This window comes from Biomphalaria glabrata, chromosome 14, assembly GCF_947242115.1.
Source record: "Biomphalaria glabrata chromosome 14, xgBioGlab47.1, whole genome shotgun sequence".
In the NCBI taxonomy this organism is placed as follows: Eukaryota; Metazoa; Mollusca; class Gastropoda; family Planorbidae; genus Biomphalaria; species Biomphalaria glabrata.
In genome coordinates, this window is record NC_074724.1 from 13,323,576 (window position 1) to 13,346,717 (window position 23,142).

The following is a 23,142-nucleotide window of genomic DNA, read 5'->3' on the forward strand; positions in this document are numbered from 1 at the left end:
TCTTCAATATTTTTATAAAGCAAACTACAGTTACCAAATTCTATGACCGTAGCTAAATGGGGTTTTGAATAAAAAATAAAAACAACTTCAGAGATTTTTTAGTTTAAAACCTCCAACAGATGATTTTGACGATAAAACTTCCCTTTTCGATATAAAATCTAAAACAAGCTACAGTCACCTAATTCAAAGAGCGTATTCAAAAGAGGTTACACATTTCTACCAGTGGCGGGACTCCATTAATAAAGTGCGTATAATAGTCATCTGCCGAAATTGAAAAACACTAAATGTGGCTCAACAAAGATGGCTAAGACAGAATTTAGGAGTCAGTTATAGAGATCGGGTCTAAATCAAGGAAATCCTATGCCGAATTGGGAGTGGACACCTTAGTAAGGTTGTGACAGAGCGTCGCATGAGGTTTGCGGAACATGTTTTCCGACAAAATGAATTACGCATACTAAGGGTTGCGATGATATCCTAGTACAACTTGGCGCCAGTAAGAATAGCATTTTAGGTTTTTGAAACAAAACTTTTTAAAAGCAGGAAAATGTACTGTAGATACCTCAGAATATGCATTTTTTTGGCTTTGAACACTAGAAATAGTGCTTGGCGGCGGGGCTTCGCCCCGCTCTGGGGGAGCTCCAAGCGCTCCCCAAAACCCTTGCTGTGAATGGCGGGGAGTCTACAATTTTTCCACTAACTCCAGGAAGAACCTATTCTAGGGCACAATAAACGTCTTCCAAAAGAATGAAGGGTCAGAATGTAATAAAGATCATGTACACACACACATATACATAATTTTTTTTTTGCGAGGGGAGGGGGGAGAAAAAATCCCCCCCCAAACCCCCCCCCCCCGAAAAAAAATCCTGGCTACGCCCATGATGTGTATGTTACATTAAATATGAAGCATTTAAGTTTTTTAGGCTTTGAGACTGTTTTAATATTGCTATTCTTTGGTGATTTACTGTTAATGTATTTTGTCGGGAAAAAAATGCGAGCTCGTAAGTATGAACGACAAACTCTTTTTTGACTTTTCTAATTTTTAATGGATAAAAAATTTTTTTTTTTTGAAATAGGTCTAGATCTGTTTTGAAAACACTATGGCCTTCTTGATGACAATCGCGTTTGTTTATTTACAATGCATCAATTAAACTCGTACCTCCGTGGAAACTAAAACCTTAAGGTATTCAATGACCGGGGGATGAAACGACCAGGGGATGAAATGACCGGGGATGAAGTGACCGGGGATGAAGTGACCGGGGATGAAATGACCGGAGCCTTTTCCTCTAGGTTTAGATAATCGTCAGACTGTAGGTGAGGGGATATCCTTAGTTCATTGTGATAAATTCATGTGTTTTTACATCTGTATGAAAGCGAGTGTGTGTAGAACCATTTTAAAACGACTAGATCTGGATTTTCATTAAGCTTCTATTCTAAAGTAAAAATTAAAATATTCTAAAATTGTCACAGTGAATACAAGGGCTTATTAAAAGTCTGCGTCGGTGTGCTTTCGTTGGTTTAGTTTAGGCGGGGGAGGGTTAATTATGTTTGTGAAGATGGGTTATTCTAAATAAGGAGCCTCTTAAGTTTAAAAATATATATATATATTTTTCAAGAGTGGACTATAATATTTTGAGAGTAGTGATGTTTTTTCATTGAAAGGGTGTTTCATCGAAAAATAGTGTGTGTATATGTGGATGGCATTGTTGTGCAGGGAGTTGGAGGGCTATAACTAATCGGCGTAGGTATTGCTTGTTCATACTTTTTAATAGAATTTTGTGGACCCTTCGTTTGAAGAATGGAAAAAAAAAGGAAAAAGACAAAGAATCTGTACCCTAGAAAACTGTGTTGCGGATGCGTTTTTTGATGGGTCAATTAGTGTTATGGGCAAAATATAAATAGATAGAATAAACCAACTATTTCAAATGTAGCGTAGCATGGGTATGAGCTAATGTATCATATTTTGACAATCCGACCCCTGAGCAAAAACATTCGACCTCATCAAATTATGCAGAATTGAATTATTTTATTTTTGCAATATTAAGCACCATCAGAAGATGTGTGCCTAGTTTCCCCTCCTCTTCCCCTTCTCTTAACACCTTGACTCTCAGGGTCGACCTATCCGGCAGCAGAGGGCCCCGCACTTTCATACGCCCCGCGCTAATCCTAATAGTAAATTATTAAACTAAACCATTATAACAATATATCTTATTTGAAATTATAACTTATAACAGGGTTCCCGTGGCCTTCTGAATTTTCAGGATCTTCCGGATATCTACTGAAATTTAAAATATATGAAAAGGTCCTGTAAATCTCCTGAAATTATTAAACTATCCTTAAAACTCATAAAAATGTTCTTACAAATAGACGAAATTGTCATCTTGGGAGCCTTTCAATATTGTATATGCCAATCCTACGCGAGATAATTACGCATTTATTTATTGCAATAACTTATGTCCATCATGTGTTGACATTATTATTAAATTCTATTTCATTTCTTTTATCTCGGCTGATCGACTTGATGATCTGTTTAACGCATTGACACTGCACTTAGAAAATAGTAATGAATTTTATGGTATCATTTTATAATCTCTGGTCTAAGGAACTTTTAAAAAATTCTATGTAAAATCATAATGGTCAAACTATACTTTTCCAATGTTTTCATAATTCTTTTCTGATAAGAATTATCTCCCCTTGTCCATTTTAGTTAGACAAGAGTTGCGCCCCTTCAACGGACACACTCTATATTTAAGTTTTATTACATTGTTCATGGCCGACAGCCGTATGTAAACAATTGCGGCTTGGTCGCTTACAGACATACATAGTTCTTGTTTATGTTCACCACCATTGCTTCCCCCCCTCCCATTTTGTATTATAATCCTTTCCCTTGTTTTGATCTAACCTCATTGACCTGCATTATGTGTGTCAATCGACCTTATGTGATTCTCTAATTGACGCTATTCCCGAGGAGAACACTTTCTGTTTTCTTGGCACCAGATTTCCTGCCTGCTGCTCAATCAGATTCCTTGTTCCTGGATTCATGTAATTCCTGTTTCTTTTCCCCTGCACCTGTTCCTGTTCCTGTTGTTTTTTTTTTTTTGGCATTCCTGCAACTGAATCTATCCTTAACTCCTTAAACTTGAAGAAGGAACCGCTACCATCTCAAGTCGATTCATCAGCCCCCACAACCTGGCAATTCATCCACCGTCACAGCCTGGCTATTCATTAGCCCCCACAGCCTGGCTATTCATTAGCCCCCCTCCCACTGCCTGGCTATTCATCAGCCCCCGCTGCCTGGCTATTCATTAGCCCCCCTCCCACAGCCTGTCTATTCATCAGCCCCCACAGCCTGTCTATTCATCAGCCCCCACAGCCTGGCTATTCATCAGCCCCCACTGCCTGGCTATTCATTAGCCCCCCTCCCACTGCCTGTCTATTCATCAGCCCCCACAGCCTGGCTATTCATCAGCCCCCACTGCCTGGCTATTCATCAGCCCCCACAGCCTGTCTATTCATCAGCCCCCACAGCCTGTCTATTCATCAGCCCCCACAGCCTGGCTATTCATCAGCCCCCACAGCCTGTCTATTCATCAGCCCCCACAGCCTGGCTATTCATCAGCCCCCACAGCCTGTCTATTCATCAGCCCCTACAGCCTGGCTACTCATCTCTTCGCCTCCACTGCATTCCTTAAACTTCGAAGACATACCACAGCGGCTGGGACATACTGATTTCAACATGAGTTATCAGCTGGAGCCGACACCTCCCAACGCTGACACTCACGCTGACCGGAAGATTCTACAGCACCAAGGTAGATGGTTAAGCTTCTGTAAAGACTACAGCTAAACGCAGGATTAATAGTTTATAAACAACGTGCACCATCAGCAGTCATTATGATGATTTGATGATGTCATTTATATTTACTTATAGATAGATTACTTTAGGATTTATAATTAGGTCATTTACGCCATTGTAATCCCCCCCCCCCCTTTTATCTTTCATTACATTAAACATTTGGATCTTGTTAACTAAAGGGACTCTATTCTCTATTCTATGCTACCAATATGTTCTGCTTCCCAACCTGTAATACGTGCTGGTCAACGGTGTCGTTAGAAACCCTTAGACCAGTGGTTTTCAATCGTTTTTGGCCTAACGCCCCCTTTTCCGTATTTTTTTTCTTCAAAAATTCGCCAGAGCCCCCTCCCCCGGTAAGAAATACACTTAAAAAGAAGCGTGAGAAGGCAAATTTGAACAAAATGTCATTTATTTATTCATTTTTACGCTATCAACAACACTTATGTCGCATGGGAGATTGTGACAAGTCAAAAACTCGCTGTCAGAGTCACTCAAATTTATCACAGCATTAATTATTATTTTTCATTATTTATTTATTTTATTTTAATGATTTCCCCATCCTATCCCCACCTTTTTCTCTCCAGGCTAGACCTTAGTTGACCACATTGGAGATAGCTAGGCCACGTCTTTCGATTTATCTTCCCTTGACCGGGGCAAAGATACGCACAGACTTTGATCTTATCGGCAGGATGTCTGACGGCCGCAGTGGACACCACCTTGTGTGGAATGCAAGTCAGCCCCCACCCCCCTTTTTTTCTACCATGTCTCTCTTTAATCTAGGAGACCACGAGGACAAACACGCCCATTGACATTCCCAATGTGCAACTCCCATCTCAAGTCTCCCTCACCCACGTGTAAGACAATTCTAACCCTAGGACATTTCCTGTTTCCGCTCGCATTTTCCAGGCCTATATAAAGTAATAAAGTAGATCCAAATAAAATCAGACTCTTTCATTTCTCATTCGAGCTGAGCTATCGAGTCTGGACTACTTCATTTATCCTTTCTCCTAGAGGAATACCTGTTGGTAAGCCGAACTTAATCACAAGTTCCATCTTAATTACTCTGTGTATATTTCCATTGGATTTTATCATGTGTAGTTTATTATTTCATTAATATTTAATTAGTGCATTGTGTATTTCTCACTGTCGTAAGTAGAAAACATGAACATGGCTAATGTATATTTTATGTATTGCATTAATCTATTAATGCTACGTTGCTCAATTGATCATTGATGCAACCATGTATATATTTGTACACCTTATTTTATTTCCTTTATCTCGGTTGACAGCCTTGATAATTCTACTATCGCACTAATACTGCGCTTAGAAAGGAGATATGAGTTATCTCCCCTGTATTGAATTATCTCCCCTGTAGCCATTTCATTCTAACGAGAGTTGCGCCTCTTGAACGGACACCCTCTCCATTCAAGCGCGCTCCATTGTTCTCGATCGACGGTCATATGTAAACATACCGTCAGGGTCGCTGACCACCGCCCAATTCTACCGCCCCCCCCCCTTTTCTTTCTCTATCCACCTGTGTTGTTAATTTGAGATTATTATTTCCCCTTCTATGTACATTTTATATTATTACTTTCCCTTTTATGTACATTTTTATATTGCTACTATCTGCCATCTATTTTTCCAAATCCCATTAGTCATCATCTCCCCTTTTGTGCTCAATAGCAATTTCACCAATCTGACGAATGCACCTCAGTCGAGGGCATCGATAAGATGCATGAGAGACATGTCCTAACTTGTCTTTATTTATCCGCAGCCTCCCTCAGGTGTCTGCCTATTCACTATCAAGAATCACCTCTGCCTATCTATTTATTGGATCAACGATCTATTTACCTGCCTATTTATTGGATCAACGATCTATTTACCTGCCTATTTATTGGATCAACGATCTATTTACCTGCCTATTTATGTATTGGATTAATCACCTATTTGCTGTTTAGTGTCTACTCGACACTACTCAACTCTACTACTTGGCGCTATCGGCCTTGCCCACCTATTCGACAGCCCACCAGTCAACTTATTAGGTGAGACGTCCCTATAGACTCAGATCTGTGCGAGACGTCATAGCTACGCCAACCCTCTGCAACCCACTGGACAGATCCTGTCAACTACGCTGCTCACGGCAGATCAGCTCTGCCCGCAGTAACCTTGTGCCCACGGTAGCCGGCCACCCGCCCTACTGTGCCCACTACAGATATTAGAACTTGGGGATTGAGACTCCACAAGAACTATATCTCCGGCCTCCCTCTATCCGCTAGAGCGCCACCTCCAGCTGCGAAACCTCAAGCCAGGACACAGCCAGCTGCGACATCAACAGGAAAACCAGCTAAGTCAGAGGACAAAGTGACATACTCTCTTATTCAGTGCAAGAGTGATGATTAAATCTAGTATTATTTAGAGATAGATGCAAACCCTCCCCCTTTTTATTCTTATATGTATATTTATCTAAATAAATATTCTTCATTTTTAACTTTTGTATCTATCTTTCATTGCTTGTCTAGTTGCGTGTCTGCTCCCTATTCATAAGCTGATAGGTTGGTGTGTGATAGCTTTAAAAATAATCATCCCCTAGACATTAAACGCGCCAAACACACGTCACATTTCACCACCTGTCACAGAGACGACCGCAATCCAAAGGCGATCTTACATGGCGAGCTTAGAGAAGGACGGCATTACAAAGGTGCATCCGTTAGAGCACGAAACTTGGGAAAATATCAAGGTCGGAACTGGGTTTGCCTAGTTATGTGAAACACTGCACTCAGCCTTAATCTTCGGAATCGAAGACATTGCCATTATTATCATTATATCATTTAATCCTAAGAATAATCATCTTTTAAATTATTGAATATTAGGGCCAACGGTCTTTTAGGTTTAATTGTAAATTTAGTTTTATTTTTAATATAAACATTAGTATTGCTGAATTATTGCCGAATTCAGTACAAAATGAAATTAAGCTAATGGGAACCTTGTGTCCCCTGCAATCTGACAATATTACAAATGTCAAGCTTTAAATGAGCCAAAGCGAGGCTACATCTAGGTTCACCACGGATGTTGATGGAACAGCTAACAAATAATTCCATTTCCGACCACAGTTTTGAGATTTCACAGGAACATTTCCGTGCTGCCCTATCTCTGTGGTGTCTCCTAGGTTAACATTCTTTTTACTGAAGACATCATTTTGTAAATCTATTTTTTCCTGCAGCACAATTTGGACATCAGTAACAGATGTTTAATAATTGTCAATTATAGTTAATTTGTTTTATTTATTTACATCCTAGAAGCGAATCGTCATTTCTTCATAGAGCATTGTAAGGTGAATTAAATAGATATCGATGTCTTTAAGTAGTAATTCATTTGTCAACAAATACGTTATGTCAAACTCTTTAAAATAGATTTAATATCTCGATGAAAGAGAAAATGAAAGTCAATTTCTTTCCTTGCAGTCGGAGATTTGTTTCATTCATTTATGTTAGATGCAGTGGCGTAGCTAGAGTATAAGATGCCTGGTGCGGTACCTTATCTTGATGCCCCCCCCCTCCCCCCCAAAAGAAAAAAAAACAAAAAAACTAATTATTAATAACATTGCAAAACATTACTTTTTTGTTCAAAATAATATGTATTCATTAATCAAATATTGTCAATAAAAAAAAATTACTTTTACATAAACATACTACAAATGAATTTTACGCGCTTTCTTGCTGGAAAAAGTATCAATAATTTTATCGAAATCAATTTTTTTCACCAGCTCTTTATCAATGGACATAATGGCCAAATTCGTGAGTCATAAATTTGTCATCGTTGATCGCAAGTAATTCTTGATCAGTTTAAGTTTGGAAAAAACTTCTCTCGCATGTAGCGACGCTTACAGCAATAGTCAAAAATATGCAAATCATGATGACGATATTCGGGACTGAATCATCTAGCTGATATTTTTTTATAAATTTCAACAGCTCAACAGGTCCTTGTTATGGAAGTTCGGAGGCTTCTGATGAAACTGTGACAAACCGTTAAAGCCTCTTTCGCTCCAGCAGAAATTCATTTTTATCAATGTCACTAGGAGCACTATGGAGATTGATTTCGACCCGAGGATTTAATAGCTGGGAAGGCGACAAAAATTCATATCTATCTGCTACCTCATGAAGGGAAGTTGCTCGAATCGGGTGATTTTTTCTTGAACAATCCTGTCCAAGGTAGAAAAAATTTCCCTTCGTAGCTCTTCTTTGTGTGTAAGTACAGAGTCGTCACTTTTCTCACCAGGCATCTTTTTCTTATGGCCAATTTTTTTGAGGTTCTGTACTGATTCTTAGATCTATACACACGCCTTCGGCAAAGGTAATGCTGGCTTCAGCGATGTCCTCTCGATTACTACTTTAAAATGTCTCTAATGTTTTTAGTTTGAGTGAGCGGTCTCGTATAGACAATCCTTGTTTTTGACGGTAGAATTGCGCATCATTAATTTCAGTTAATACAGGAGCTCAAAATCCAAGATATGTGAGAAAATTAAAAGACTGAATAGCAACTAATAATCCATCTGCTTCATCTCTGCTTGTTAATGTCTTCAGAGTTTCTATAATTTTAGAAAATTTATCCCTAAACAACTTGATGGTTTCTCCTCTGGCTCTCCAGTGGGTCTCAACTAAACGTTTAAGGCTAGTTCCGGTTATTTTGATGAGGATATCCCAGCGGTGTGTTGAAGTTGAGAAAAAAGAGTGTGAACGGCCCAGTGTATCAAAAAATGTTACCGAATTGACTTCAGCTTCAGCAGCTCGAATTTCTGCTAAATTAAGAGAATGGTTTGAGCAGGCAATGAATAGTGACTTCTAGAATACGTTTTTGGACACCGTAGTTTTGACCTTTCATGACCGCAGCATTATCATAGCCTTGACCCCTGCAGTCTATTATGTCTAAGCCATCCGAACGCAGTTTCTCTAGAATCATCTCAGCGATTCCAGCAGCATGCTTGTCCTTTGTGTCGATGAAGTCAACAAAAGACTCACGAACCTGCACCCCGTCATTATCCATGACAAAGTACCGTTAAATTTGGGAAGTTTGATCCAGCTTTGAGACGTCAGATGTACTGTCAAAAATAATAGAGAAATATTTGGCTTGTTTTACTTGCTGTATGATTTGTTTTTTTTTAGCGTGATCCCCCAATATCATTTTGTATTTGTGGAGACATGTATGTATTCGGTCTGGAACAAAGCTTAGTTCGAAGCACATGCTCCCTCAAGAGTGGATCGTACTTTGATAGTAATTTTACTAACTCTCCATGTTTTCGTTTCTTGTATAATCAAATCTTGGGCCTTGTTGTCAATATTGTTCCCTACTCTCAGGCGAACTTCAAGTTCCCTCCAAGCAAGCGATGACTGAATGTGAGCTCTGCTGGTCTCATGTTTTTCTATTTTCGGGGATAACCTCCACCACTCATTGAATCTATCTTTGGATTTAAATGAAGATTTGGTACTTGATCTTGTTGAGAAGAGTATACAGGGGTAGCAAAATAAGGATTCTTTTTTTTTCGGCGAATAACTCATCCACTTTCTAATAACTTTCTCGCCGCTTGACATTTGCCGGAAAAAGCTTAAGCCTTTGAAAGCTTTCTAGCCTTTCCTTTTGCTGATGTCTATACTTCTCTCTGAATTGAATGTCCATACGCTGAACTGTTTCAGATCCTTCAGTGACAAGGTGTATGCGAATATTATCTGTGATCACATCTGGCCAATCTCCAATTTTTCTGAATTGTTTACACTGTCTGATGGTTCAGCGGTATTGAAGTATTTTCTTTTTTTTTTTATCATTCAGGATTCAATGATAACCGTCTCATCTTGCTTTGTTGCTTTTAATTGTTCAGTTAATTCATACCCAATAATAGCTTGCCTATAGTCGGTGGACTCTGGCAATGATGTGACTTGAAATTGTCTCGATGCTTCTTTAGACTTAAGAAATTTAAGAAACGCACCTCAGTGTGGTCAAAGAAACTGTTTTATGCGGATGACATTGTCCCCTGGTCAACCGGGAAGAAAGCCGACCAAATACAGGCGGCATTACAAGCAGACCTCCAAACCATGTTCTCGTATTGCGACAAATGACAGATTCAGATAAACGTTGCCAAAACGACCTGGTCCCTGTTCAGCCTAGGGATCGACATTCTTAAGGCTCCATTCGAGTTCAACTCGGTGGGCTGCGACTCCAACGTGAAAACACGCCAAAATATCTAGGGATGACCCTGGATAGAAAGTAGTCAATGTTCCAGCACGTCCAGGAAGTTGAAAGAAAAGCCTCGGAGAAATTAGCGTTACTAAGAAAGCTGGCCAGCACAAAATGGGGTGCCAAAGCTTACATGCTACGCACATTGTACTTAGGGGCAGTCAGATCACAAATTGAGTACAGCTATACAGTTCAAGTATATGGTAGTAAAACTGCTCTCGAATCACTCGACCGAGTACAATCACAGGCACTAAGGTTCATTTGTGGCACCTTTCGGACAAGCTAAACAAACGCTGCTGAAATCTTAACAAACGTGGCCCCTTTAAATCTAAGGAGGAAGAGAACGGTACTTACGGCCTACGAGCGCTACAAAAGGGGCGACTCTATTCTACTCATCACAATATTAGTGCAACAGTGGAGAGAAAGGAACCGCATAAAAATGCGATCGTTTCTCCACATAGCGGCCAATTTGTCTAAATCAGCTGGGCTCTCCACTGATAGAATTCCTATTAGAAGAATTAGTACTTGCCCTCAGTGGAGGAGATTGTCGGCCCCACAAATAAACATGTCCCTTATAGGGCAAGAGGGAGCCACCAAGAGGCGATTAACGCCTGCCATACTCCAAAACTTGGCATCAGCTACACTAAAGTCCTACCCATCAGATGCCATTTTCTGCTATTCCGATGGAACGGTAATGACGGACCCCGATAGATCTGGGTATGGGGCCCTTATAGTCTACCCAGACCGGACAGAACCAGAGATGCCGATTTCTCTGGCTGAGCTTAAAAGGGTTGAGAGGCGCCAGCTAGACTAGTTAGTATTGAGCACTGTTCATAATTTTTTTACGTTACAGTATTACAATTAACTAGTTTAGTTAAAATAAAACTCGTAGAAAACAAAGATTAGCTTATTTAAAAATATTGACATTACAATAGAATTATTTCCAAAATTAAACTATAAAGAATCATAAAGAAATGAATAAACTATTACAATTGTTTAGAGCTAGAGTTTAGAAATATATTTGTAAACTCAATATATAGATTAAACCAATGAACTAAACAATGAAGTAAAAAAGGTTGGCCTATCTTCTTCTTCTTCTTTATATTACAGAGCATTGATCAGTGCAGTAACAACATGTACTGTGTGTCCGAAATAAATCTAGTAAATTAGATTCAAACTGTTCTATAACTTACATTGTATGGAAGAAATAGTCAAGGAGATGAAACAAAATAGCAACATGACTAGTTTATAAATGGTTAGTTCATGTTTAAATACAGTAGTTTAAGTTTGTTCGTGTCCATACAATTAGTCGCTTTTACTGAAACGCTCAGGGAAATAGGAAATTAATACACGCTGGGGGAATTTTGGTGCCCCTCTCCACTTTGTGCCCGGTGCGGCCCGCACCACCCGCACATTGGTAGCTACGCCACTGGTTAGATGCCTACCATGTAAAACAATTTTTTAAGCCTGCTTAAGTCATCACCAACCGTTAAATCTTCCCGTTTTTAAAAAAAAAAAAAAATCCAAATTAGTATTTAAGAGCTTAGCAAAACGAGCAATAGCAACTTCCTTTCGAAATCTAGCGAACTTCAGTTTACAATAAGAGTTTAACATTTGTTTCACAAAACTCTAGAAAGATGAGCTTATTTTCGGGATTGGCTTATATGTTATTTACAATTTTTATAATTAGATTCAAATAGAAATGAAATTGCGGTCTAAAATTGCCTGTGTATCATATGTTAGATAGCTAGTTTAGTTAGTTGGGCTACGCACTTTAATGTACTGACAGAGGAACTGTTAGATAGCTAGTTTAGTTAGTTGGGCTACGCACTTTAATGTACTGACAGAGGAACTGTTAGATAGCTACTTTAGTTAGTTGGGTTACGCACTTTAATGTACTGACAGTGAACGGATATTTTAGAATGACGACATAAACTTTGGGGTTAGAGGTTAAGATTGACGTTTAGGGTTAGGGGATAACATCATTCTATAGTGACAGACTAGACTGTTGCCCATTCTGTATAAACGTTTGTTTGAAGTTCACCTTGAGTCAACTTGGTCATTTGAGTCTGTGTTCCTGTTAGTACCTTATCTATATTTGTGACGGTGTGCATGAAGAGCTCGCAGATTGAAAATACATCATACAAGGTACGCACACACTTAGTCTTCATACTCATTTTAGAAATACTTCAGTTACATCTGATTACACATGCATCCGTTACACATAACAAGGTGAATAGTAGATAGATCTGTTCTTAATTCTATAAAACTTATGAAACCATTGTTTCATCCAACCACTGATGGTTCCTATAAGTCGTCATAAGCTACATAACTAGACAATTTCAAAATAATATTTCATCATTAACCCCAAAAAAGTCTTTTGGTGTCACACATGAGTTTTAAAAATTTAAATTAAAATTTTTATCAATTTTCAAACAATATCATAAGACTAAGAGGTCACTAAAACATATCCTGCTTTGCTGTTCTTTTTTAAAATATTTTTGAATAGTAAATGTTTCATAATTGTTCATGAATATTCTTAAATTATTTTTGGATATTGCTATATATTCGTGAAGCCAACTTGGTTTCATAACCGCATCTGAAAATGCCGTCATTCAAAGTAGAACATTGGAATACTTTTTATTTAATGGCAATTCACTAAAACTATTGAAAATACTCCTTTACATACCAGTGAATTTTTGTAACAACACTTTGTCAATGTTTTTTTTTTTTTAAAGTTAAATTATTTTATTTGAATGTTAGCTTTAACGTTGTTTTTTAAAATTACCATTTACATATCAATACATCAACATATGTAGTTGAAATAAACTATAATCTCAAAGGCGTATTACCTGGTTTGTTTATCAAATCATGTATATTTACACGCATAAGATCTAAGGACAATAGTAACCCTCCGATTACAGCAACGGAGTAAGAATTTAAAAATAGAAAATGGGAATCCCGAACTCAATTTCTAATGTTGTTTCTGTTCTTAAATTAGAAGCAAGCTAGACATAATTTGTCTATCTTTAGTTTGCCATCTTTAATTTTGAAGAATTTTTTTTATTTGTTTTGTTTCAGTGCACCTTTAGTTTCTTCTCCGCCCCTTTGGCTCCCAGCGCCCCACAATTTCACGAAAACGCCCCCCAGGGGGCCGATAGCGCCCCCGTTGAAGACCACTGCACTAGACCTAACGTCATCCAAATAAACTATTTTAATAATTGATTTTAATTACATGCACACCCACAAACCCCCGCCAGATGCGCATGACAATGGGGATTTTTCCCAGCGGTCCATGACACATGTAACAATAGCAGCACCATTGGGACATTTTAATCTGTTAATTCCGAATAATTATATTATAAAAATTAAAAAATAATTATCTTTGGTTAAATACTGTAAATGAGTAGTTTTATAGGGATTTTAAAAAAATATTTAATTTTTAAAAATATAAAAAAAGGAAAGATGACTTACCCAAAGAGCAATCTTTGATGTCAGTACCACCAACTTCCCTAGTTGTTGTGTTCATAGGGCATTTTATACATTGCTGATTTCCAGTAAAGTCTTTATAGGTTCCATTTAGGCAAACAGAGCAGGAAATGTTATCTCTTAAAAACAATCCTTTTTCACAATGTACTGTTTAGCATATAAATAAAATAAAAAATATTCTTTAACAGTGCATATAATAAACACGTTTTTTTTATGTGGTAACTATTTAAATGTTAGTTGAAGAGTCATTAAGAATAGTCAATAGGAAAGAGATTTGTTCTCTCCTTGTGCCTCAAGTTAATAAGACTTGTCTTCCATTCCGAAGGATATGAGGAATGCAGTATTTCCAGTGACTACGGAGTCCCAGCTGCAACCTACATATTTTGCCACATCCATATGGACATAACCATTGTCCAACATGTTTGACTTAGGTTTTCTTTCGCCATCTAAGTCTGTCTTCGGAAGCAGAATTTCCTTATGTCTCAAAAGTGTATCCCGCTGTCTTTGTAAGTGACCTCCATCGTGCTGAAGTCGGCTGTAACCTGTTGCTCTCTTCAATGTCAGTTAAAGCGCGTTGGCGCTTACGCATTTCCTAGGGACACCCGTGTTACCTCGACTATCTTTCAGCGCACCAAAAAAAGAGACTACTTTGACATACATACGTCCTCCATAAGGGATACGTGCTGTCTGAAGCTAGATGGTCATGTTTTTACACCCGTTTTTTTTTTCTGGGACTATAACTCCTTGTGCCCAGTCCTTTTGCCCGCTGAAGCCATTATGAGCACATAAAAAACATTTGCAAGTACAAACTCTACTATATGAAAATAAAACATTTTTTGCTAATAAGTTAAAAATAAAAAGATTAACTATTATATTCTTCTCTCATTTTATATGATTTGTGTGTATAACATTTGTTTCCTTTTAAGTTAACTTAAAAGTTAAAACTGCTTCGGAAGCAGATACTAGAAAAAGTTATACCTTAAGCTAGGAACAATTTTAAAGAAAGTAATAGTCCAGTATCTGACTAGGCATTTAGTGATCGTTAGGAAAATCTTAGAGATTTCATTAATATAACATGATAGCGTAGTGACATTCTAAAGACTTAGGCACATCATTATGACAGGGTAGAGACATTTAAAAGACCACATAAAACAGAAATGGAAAATTGGTTTGAGTGCTGGGACAAGTCCCAAAAAGCCTGTGGAGTCTGAGAGCGCATGAGGGCCCCGACCGCACTTCCCCCGTGGTGGAGGCTGTCCAGGCATATAGCACAGTGCAGGACAAGTCACTGTCCTGTTGGCTAATATTTCTTAACGCTATGACCACATTTTGATTCACAGTGTCCCCGGTGCAGTAAAGAAGAAGAAACCGTGTCCCATATTCTGTTTGACTGCTCCCAGACCTGCTGATCTCCGTCTCGACAGGTCTGGGAAACCAAAAATTCTCGACCTTTATGGTGACATGTATGCACTACGCACTACAAGGTTTCTGTACAGGGCTTTTGCAAAAGAGGATTGGAGGCACTTAAGCCCTCACTGAAATGGAGTTTGATGATGATGATGATGAATAGACCACATAGAGACCTCATAATGACAGCGTAATGGTATCCTAGAGATGTCTGAACTAATGCTCCAAGACATACAAAACCACCATCTTTCTTTAAATTAATTGCAAGGGCAAGGCAATGATGGTTTTCCAATAGCAGCTTTCTGGCATTGTTTCAACAAAACAACCACTTATGTTCACTGTGCTAAACAGTACTTAATTATGGTCTTCAATGATTCTATCAGCTGTGTTCAGGAAGTTGTTTAAGAATGTCTTTTAGTCAATGTACCGATACGTACAAACTTCTCTATTTTTTTTGACACACACACACAAAAAGTGTCATATTGGGGAGAGGGGGAGGGTAGGGGCCCAACATTATATTCTTGAGCCCCGGGCCAACGGGTACCTTGTTACCCGGGTATATCGATAAATTTAAATATATATCTATATTATAAAGTAGAATGTGAGGGGTATGTATGTATGTATGTATGTATGTTACTTATAGACATCAAAACCGCTTGACCAATCTTGATAAAACTAGGCAGGAATGTTCCTTGGGTACCAACTTAGACCTTAGTGAATGTATTGTAGCCCTAAAAAAAATGTAAGACCCTCAAAAAAATAAAGTTGTCCGACTCTATTACAGCTATAGTATTTTATGGTTCTAGGCCATGTCTACAATGTTGACATGAGAAAAGATAGAAAGGATTTAGACCTAGATCTAATTTTAAGAAATACACTTTGCGCAGATAGTTTTTTACTTTGACACATGAAAAGACAAAAGAAGATCCATTGATTTCATTATATAATAAAATTAACCTTCAATTTTGTGTTTCAATAGCATTTTTTACATAAATTAGTTCCTGATATCTGTGACTACAAATTTCCTGACGAACATTCTTTCATTAGACAATACCGTAATGAATCGCGTACTAAAAATTAATTCGTTTAATTGTTTACTTTATAATCCCATCCCTAGATCTAAAACTCTAATTCAACTCTAAGATGATAAAACTTTTCTTCGCACAGATAGTTTTATACTTTAACACATAAACATATTAATTAAAGTCCATTCATTTCATATTTTGATCAAATAAACATTCAAATTTGGTTTTCTAAAGCTACATTCGTTTACGAAAGCTGCGAAGCCGAATTGAGATAGGCCTAGATCTATATTCATTCATGAATCGCGTACTAAAAATTATTTCGTTTAATTGTTTACTTTATAATCCCATCCCTAGATCTAAAACTCTAATCCAACTCTAAGATGATAGAACTTCTCTTCGCACAGATAGTTTTATACTTTAACACATAAATATATTAATTAAAGTCCATTCATTTCATATTTTGATCAAATAAACATTCAAATTTGGTTTTCTAAAGCTACATTCGTTTACGACAGCTGCGAAGCCGAGTTGAGATAGGCCTAGATCTATATTCATTCATGAATCGCGTACTAAAAATTATTTAGTTTAATTGTTCACTTTATAATCCCATTTATTTAACAAAGCTATCGCTCTTTTCGTTTTTAATAGATAAGAATGTATCGACTTTGGGTAAACCATTTTCGCAAAACTAATTTTATTTTCGTAGCAAAACTGAAATAACGTGAAAGGATCATTAGCTACGTTTAACATACATCTAAATCCAATCCACTAGATTATTCAAAAGAAATGTTTTAATAAAAAAAAAATGGATTTAAGCCTATTAGCTATTTTGATTTGATAGCATTATTCACACTATTTTTACATTGACACATTCGCTTTACTTATTACATTATTATTTCGTTTAATTGCTTACAAAACACTCTCAGTGACTATATCGAAAGTAATGCGCAAATAAAGACCCGCGGGTCGAGGGTAACATATGTCTAGTATATTATAAAATTTGATAACCTTTAATTTACCTTCCGAAACATTGCAATTGTTTAAAGTATCTATAATAGATTGTTCCAGATGTTAGTATATATATAGGAGAAAAAAAGAGAATTCTAGATAAATCTATTACCGGTAATTAAATATTTGGAATGGTCTCATATATAAACTTAGTTGTACCATAGCCTTTTAGAGATATTTTTATACCATATTGTTGTGTTAGGAAGTTGTTTTCCTAAAAAAGCGAAACATAATATTAACAATAATTAGACTTTAAAACGTTTAACTAGAAAGTTAAATGTAGGACGTAATCATCTTCTTTTTTGAAGAAACGTCTGTAAAAGATAAGATAAGATAAGTCATTTTACATAAATTTGTTGTAAGTTGAAAATACGGAACAATCGGATATCGATAATTAAACTATAGTGACTTATTGTTCAAGAATATATGAGTAATGTAAGTCATTCATGCTATTTCAAATAATCATTTGACAAAATTTATTTTTTTATAAAACAACTTCCCGAACAACTTCTTAGTTCTTCATATTTCATAGGAAGAAAATTACATGTAAAATAAAATACAAAAGCAAACAAACATTCGTTGGCATTGATTTGTTTTTCACAAAAACATCCGGAACAATCTATTATAGATACTTAAACTATTGCAATGTTTAAGAAGGAACATTAAAGCTTAATCAGATTTTCAAAAGCGTTTAGTGTTGTTTTTTTTTTTTTTTTTTAAACGTGACGGACAGACCGACCAACAGACAATACGCATAAAAATAAGCGGCTTTTATCCTGATGGGGGCACAAAACAAAAAATATATACACTCTGATTATTTAATTTTTTTTAATGGAATTAGTTTAGCACCATATCATGCCGCGGCGATACGCTAGTGCATGAAAGTCGATGCTTAGAAAGTCCATTTTAAAAAAATGTGTGTGATATTTACATTCGAAGTGCATTCCTAGCCTTTATAAACAAACGTAAATGTTTTCTTTTAATTTTAGCAGCTAATCGACCAGAAAAAACATCTTTAACTAATGTTTATATTTGTTGTAAACATTTCTTGTACATTTTATAAATATATTTGACTTAGTGATACTGAAAATACACAGACAGTTGTTATTCTTCGTTATCAAGTGGTAACAAAGCATACTTAAACTGCATTGTGCGATGTTGGTGCTTCCAAATGACGGAGTTGTTGTGTTCCCAGGACAAGGTGTGCATGGCATGTTTCCAGCTACACCTTTGTAAGTACCGTTCGGACATATGGAACAAACGATAGTGTCAGGTGAATAAAATCCTGGTTCACAGAAGGCTGTATTAATATGGTAGAAATATTTATATATATAAAATTGTCAACGTAAAATAAATTACAATAATTAGTGCTAAAATATAAAAATAAATGTTTGAAAAACAAACAAACATGTTACAGGTAAAACATAAGACTAAATGCAATTCATGTTCCAGCTATTTAGGAGACTAGCGTATTTTTTTTGAACAGATAACCATATTTCTTTTTTACATATATGAACTGGCAGCTTAAGTATGTAGGGGTCACTCTGCTTGACAAAGGTTCTCATAGAACTGAGGTCATCGTACTAATGTACGTGTGTAATTAGACCAACATGTAGATCGCTCGAAAAATTGTCTTAAAAGGAACTGGCCACAGGCTCGTCAATTTCCGTCGAGCCTAAAGATCAGGTCTCCGACCGTAAGGAGACCACAAAAAGTAGGTAAAAGTTGAGCCGAGTACGGCTCGGTACGTTCAGTACGGCTCTTTACGGCCATGTACAGGGATGTGCAGCCATTGTAAATCTACTTGTGTACACTAAAAAAAAAAAATAACAACTTTATTTTGTCAAGTAAATGAAGTTATATGAGATTCTAGTGTTAGTTCTTAAAAATCTGTGAATTAATTTGATGTGTGTTTACAAGTATATTGATCGATTCACAGACCTATACATTATATATATATAGAGTTTTATGTACGTAAACTCTTTTTCAGGCTCTAAGTGGAATCAATCGTTTCTGTCTTAGAAATGTAATGATCTTTAGTTTTCAAAGTTTATAAAATAATGCAAAATCATTTCTCCGATATTCACGCAAATATATGAAACAAAACCATTTCCTGTTTGTTTCCATTGAGATAATATTTTTAAAATTCTAGATGGAAATAATTCATTTTGATTTAAATCATCTTATATACATTTAAATAGATTGATTACCTAGATCTTTCTAGATTATGTATCTAATAATCACAAAATAATATTTATGAGACGAGAGTACTTTTACTTTATATGTTAAATACTAGATCTAGACTTAAAAATTAAATTATGTTACATAGGTTAGGATTGAAAAAAAAAAAGACTTCTTATTAGTATACGAATCAACGCCTTGATCCAACTATCTAAAAAATGATCATGACATTTTTTATAGTGTCAAAAAATCTCCATGTCCAGTCTAGATATAGTATATATAAGTCTATGATATTATATATATATATATATATATATGGCTCCTTTTGTCTCGAAAGGCAATGGATGCGCCCAAGTGAGTCACTGGTTTTGGCTTAATCTTGAGACGGGGCAGAATCTGGTGTGGCCACACCAGATATATATATATATATATATATATATATATATATATATATATATATATATATATATATATATATATATATATATATATATATATATATATAATATATATTACATATATGTATGTACGTGTGTGTGTTTGCACATAATTAATCTTTTTTATATTCTGACCCTTCATTCTTTCGTTTCGGAAGACGTTTATTGTGCCCTAGAATATGTTCTTCCTGGAGTTAGTGGGAAAATTGTAGACTCCTCGGCGTCAAGTTGTACTACGATGTCATCGCAACTCTTATTAGGCGTAATTCATTTTGTCGGACAACATGCCGGACAAAACCTCATGCGACGCTCTTTAACAACCTTATTAAGAGGTCGAGACCCAGTTTGGATTAAGATTTCCTTGATTTAGACTCAATCTCTATAACTGACTCCTAAAATCTGTCTTAGCCGTCTTTGTTGAGCCACATTTAGGGCTTTTCAATTTCGGCAGATTCACTGCACTTTATTATGGAACCCAGCCACTGGTAGAAATGTGTAAACTTTTATGACTACGCTCTTGGAAATATGTGACTTTAGTTTACTTTAGATTTCATATAAAAAATGGGGCGTTTTATTGTTATTGTTGGGGGGGGGGGGGGGGGTTAAACTAAAAAAATCTCTGGAATTGTTGTTTTTAAAATTCAAAACCCCTTTTAGCTACGGTCATAGAATTTGGTGACTGTAGTTTGCTTTAGAATAATATTGAGGAGAGAAGTTTTCAACCTTAAAACTCTCTGTTGGAGGAGGCTTCAAACATTGCCAGCGGAGATCTTTGTGGAGACAGATTGCCTCCCAATTCGCCAAAACGGCCCGGGAGAACCTAAGTAAAAGTAAATTACTTATGGGAATGTATTAGTGTTTCTTGACAACTTACTCGTGTTGCAACTTTCTAGGCTTATGCTTCCAACACTTAAGTTTGTTGTGTTTTTCGGACAAGGGGAGCATTGGTCACCTCCAGACTTGTATTTGTAAGTACCTTTCTCACATAAAGTGCAACTAATGCTGTCAATCGTATGGTATCCTGCATCACAGATTTCTGTTTCATAATGTATGAATACCATTATATCTTTGTGAAAGTTAAAAAAACAACAACAAAAAAAAAACAAAAAAAAAACAATATATTCAACAAGGTTACAAAGACAGTTTGTGTGGAAACACAAACTCAAAATCGGCCCCCGAAGTGGTCCACTCTGGCAGGTAAAAAGGCATGTTTTAATATTTTCAGAAAGAATATCAGAATGAAATTCGATCAAAGACCAATGACCGAGTAGAATGGAAAAAGAAGGTTGACAGATCTTGTGTGGTGTCACAACGGTCCAGCAGACCAAAGGATAGGTGAAAGTGAATTTGAAGTGAACCTGGCCTAACTGATGTCTTATAACAGGGGTGGGCAACCTTTTCTATCGAGGGCCGCAATAAAAGATTTTTAGGAATGGGGGTCCGCATACATATAGGCCTATAATATGTATTTACAAACTTAGAAAATATACATGTATACTGTATTAAACATTTGCATCTTTTTTTACACTAGCAATTGAAGAATTACAACAAGATTTAACGATTTCTGAAACTAATTTTACGAATATTTTTTTTTATTTTTTTATTGCCTTTTTACATCACAACAATTCATCACAAAAATTCGGTTGTGCTGTTGAACATAATAATTTTTTTTCTAAATTTTACACTCGTGAGTAATGTTCTGGAACTGTGGTGGAACTAGCTAACTAGTTGTTATCATTGTGACTGCTGTCAAATTACTGTCTGTCAGCATCGAGTTAGTCTTACACTTGTTTTTTTTTTTTTTTTTTTTCAAACAAAAAAAGGCTTGTTAACGAATTATGTGAACCCAAGTAATGAAATAATTTAGCATCAAGTTTTTATTAAGTGTGGAAATACAGCTTCTGGCACCCGTAAAACTCCCGTGGAAGGTCTTTACTTGGCATGGAGGTATTTCGTCTGAAGCTGAATTAGCTTCTGCACTTAATGGTGAAGAGAGGATATTGTTCTTGATGAAGTACACTAGGATTTAAATAAATTAGTTTTTTTGTTGTTCATTTTTAGCGGCCCCCGAAAAGGGAAAATACACTATTAGTTTTGTGTGAAATGTCTGTCTGTCTGTCCGTCCGTCCCGCTTAGATCTCGTAAACTAGAAAAGATAGTGAAAATCCGACATCACAATATTTTAGACCATTCAAAGTTCTGATGCAATGGCTACTTTTTCTTGTTCTTTTCTGAAAGCGAAAACTCTATTTTTTTAAATCACTTATGCAAGCAGTTTGTACATAAAAATACACCACTTTTCACTTTTACAACTATTAACTATTAAACACTCAAACACTTGAGGCTCTTTATTAGGGGGGACGAGCTTTTTCCATATTTTTAAAACATTTATGCAAACAGTTGTAGATTTTTTGTCAAAATTTTTTTGTTTTTATATTTCTATTTTTAAGTTATGTAAGTTCTGTTATACTAAGTACTATATTTACACACAAACAAATGTTTATTATTTTTTTAAGAGAAAAAATCTATTTAGTATACATTATAAGTTAGATATTATTTAAAACTAATAATAATCTTGTAAACTGCATTTTCTTGTTAATATTTATTCCACTACGAGTAATATGTAGTTGTTTTTTTCTTGAGGATTCGAATAAGAGATTGATCCTTTTTAAAACAATTAGATCAAATATAAAACATCAGTTAGGCCAGGGGATTCGAGGTGGCTGAGCGGTAAAGCGCTTGGCTTCCGAACCGGGGGGCCTGGGATTTTCAACTTCGGAATCTTTGGGCGCCTCTTAGTCCAGCCAGTTCTAATGGGTACCTGATATTAGTTGGGGAAAAGTAAAGGCGTTTCGTAGTTGTGACAGCTTATGACACCCTCGTTAACCATAAGCCACAAAAACAGATGAACTTTACATCATTTACCCTATAGACCACAAGGTCTGAAAGGGGAACCAGTTAGGCCAGATTCACATCTAACTTTACATTCACTTTCACCTATCCTTGGATCTGCTAGACCATTGAGGCACTACACAAGATCTGACAAACCTTCTTTCTCCATTCTTATCTGTCATTTGTCTTTGATATAATTTCATTCGGATGTTCTTTCTGAAAATATTGAAGCCTGTCTGGGTGGACCACTTCGAGGACCAATTTTGTGTTTGTTTTTTTTTTTTTATTTTATTTGGAGTTATCAAATTCAATTCGCCCAGGGTCTCCAATTATCTCAGGCCGCCCTGACTGGCAGTTCCGAAAAGTACTTGAAGATTGGAAAAAAAACATTCCGATGTTCACTAACACAGTAGTATCCGCTAGCCTAGCATGGGCAAGACATTGAGAAGAATATAGGATCTCAAAGAAGAAATTATGTTCCTTGAAGGACAGTGACTTTGTTACTAATTTTTCTAATGGACAGTTGGAAGACATACTTCATGTTTATCATCGGAAGCGTTGCAATGTTGTTTGCACATGAAATTTATGTGCATGTTAAATTGCTTCAAACAAAGCTATCCCGTTTCTC

At 36.4% G+C, this 23,142-nt stretch overlaps 1 protein-coding gene across 2 annotated transcripts in view; it reads right to left on the bottom strand.

The window, feature by feature from the left end:
• LOC106079991 (sushi, von Willebrand factor type A, EGF and pentraxin domain-containing protein 1-like) overlaps positions 1–23,142 on the bottom strand; it is an 81,675-nt gene that overhangs the window by 26,352 nt on the left and 32,181 nt on the right. For both annotated transcript variants that reach the window (XM_056011170.1, XM_056011169.1), the window contains exons 6-8: positions 20,497–20,658; positions 18,143–18,304; positions 13,550–13,711 (exon numbers count right to left, since the gene is read on the bottom strand). In XM_056011170.1, coding sequence (XP_055867145.1) covers positions 13,550–13,711; positions 18,143–18,304; positions 20,497–20,658 — 486 coding nt within the window. The remainder of the gene's footprint in view (positions 1–13,549; positions 13,712–18,142; positions 18,305–20,496; positions 20,659–23,142) is intronic.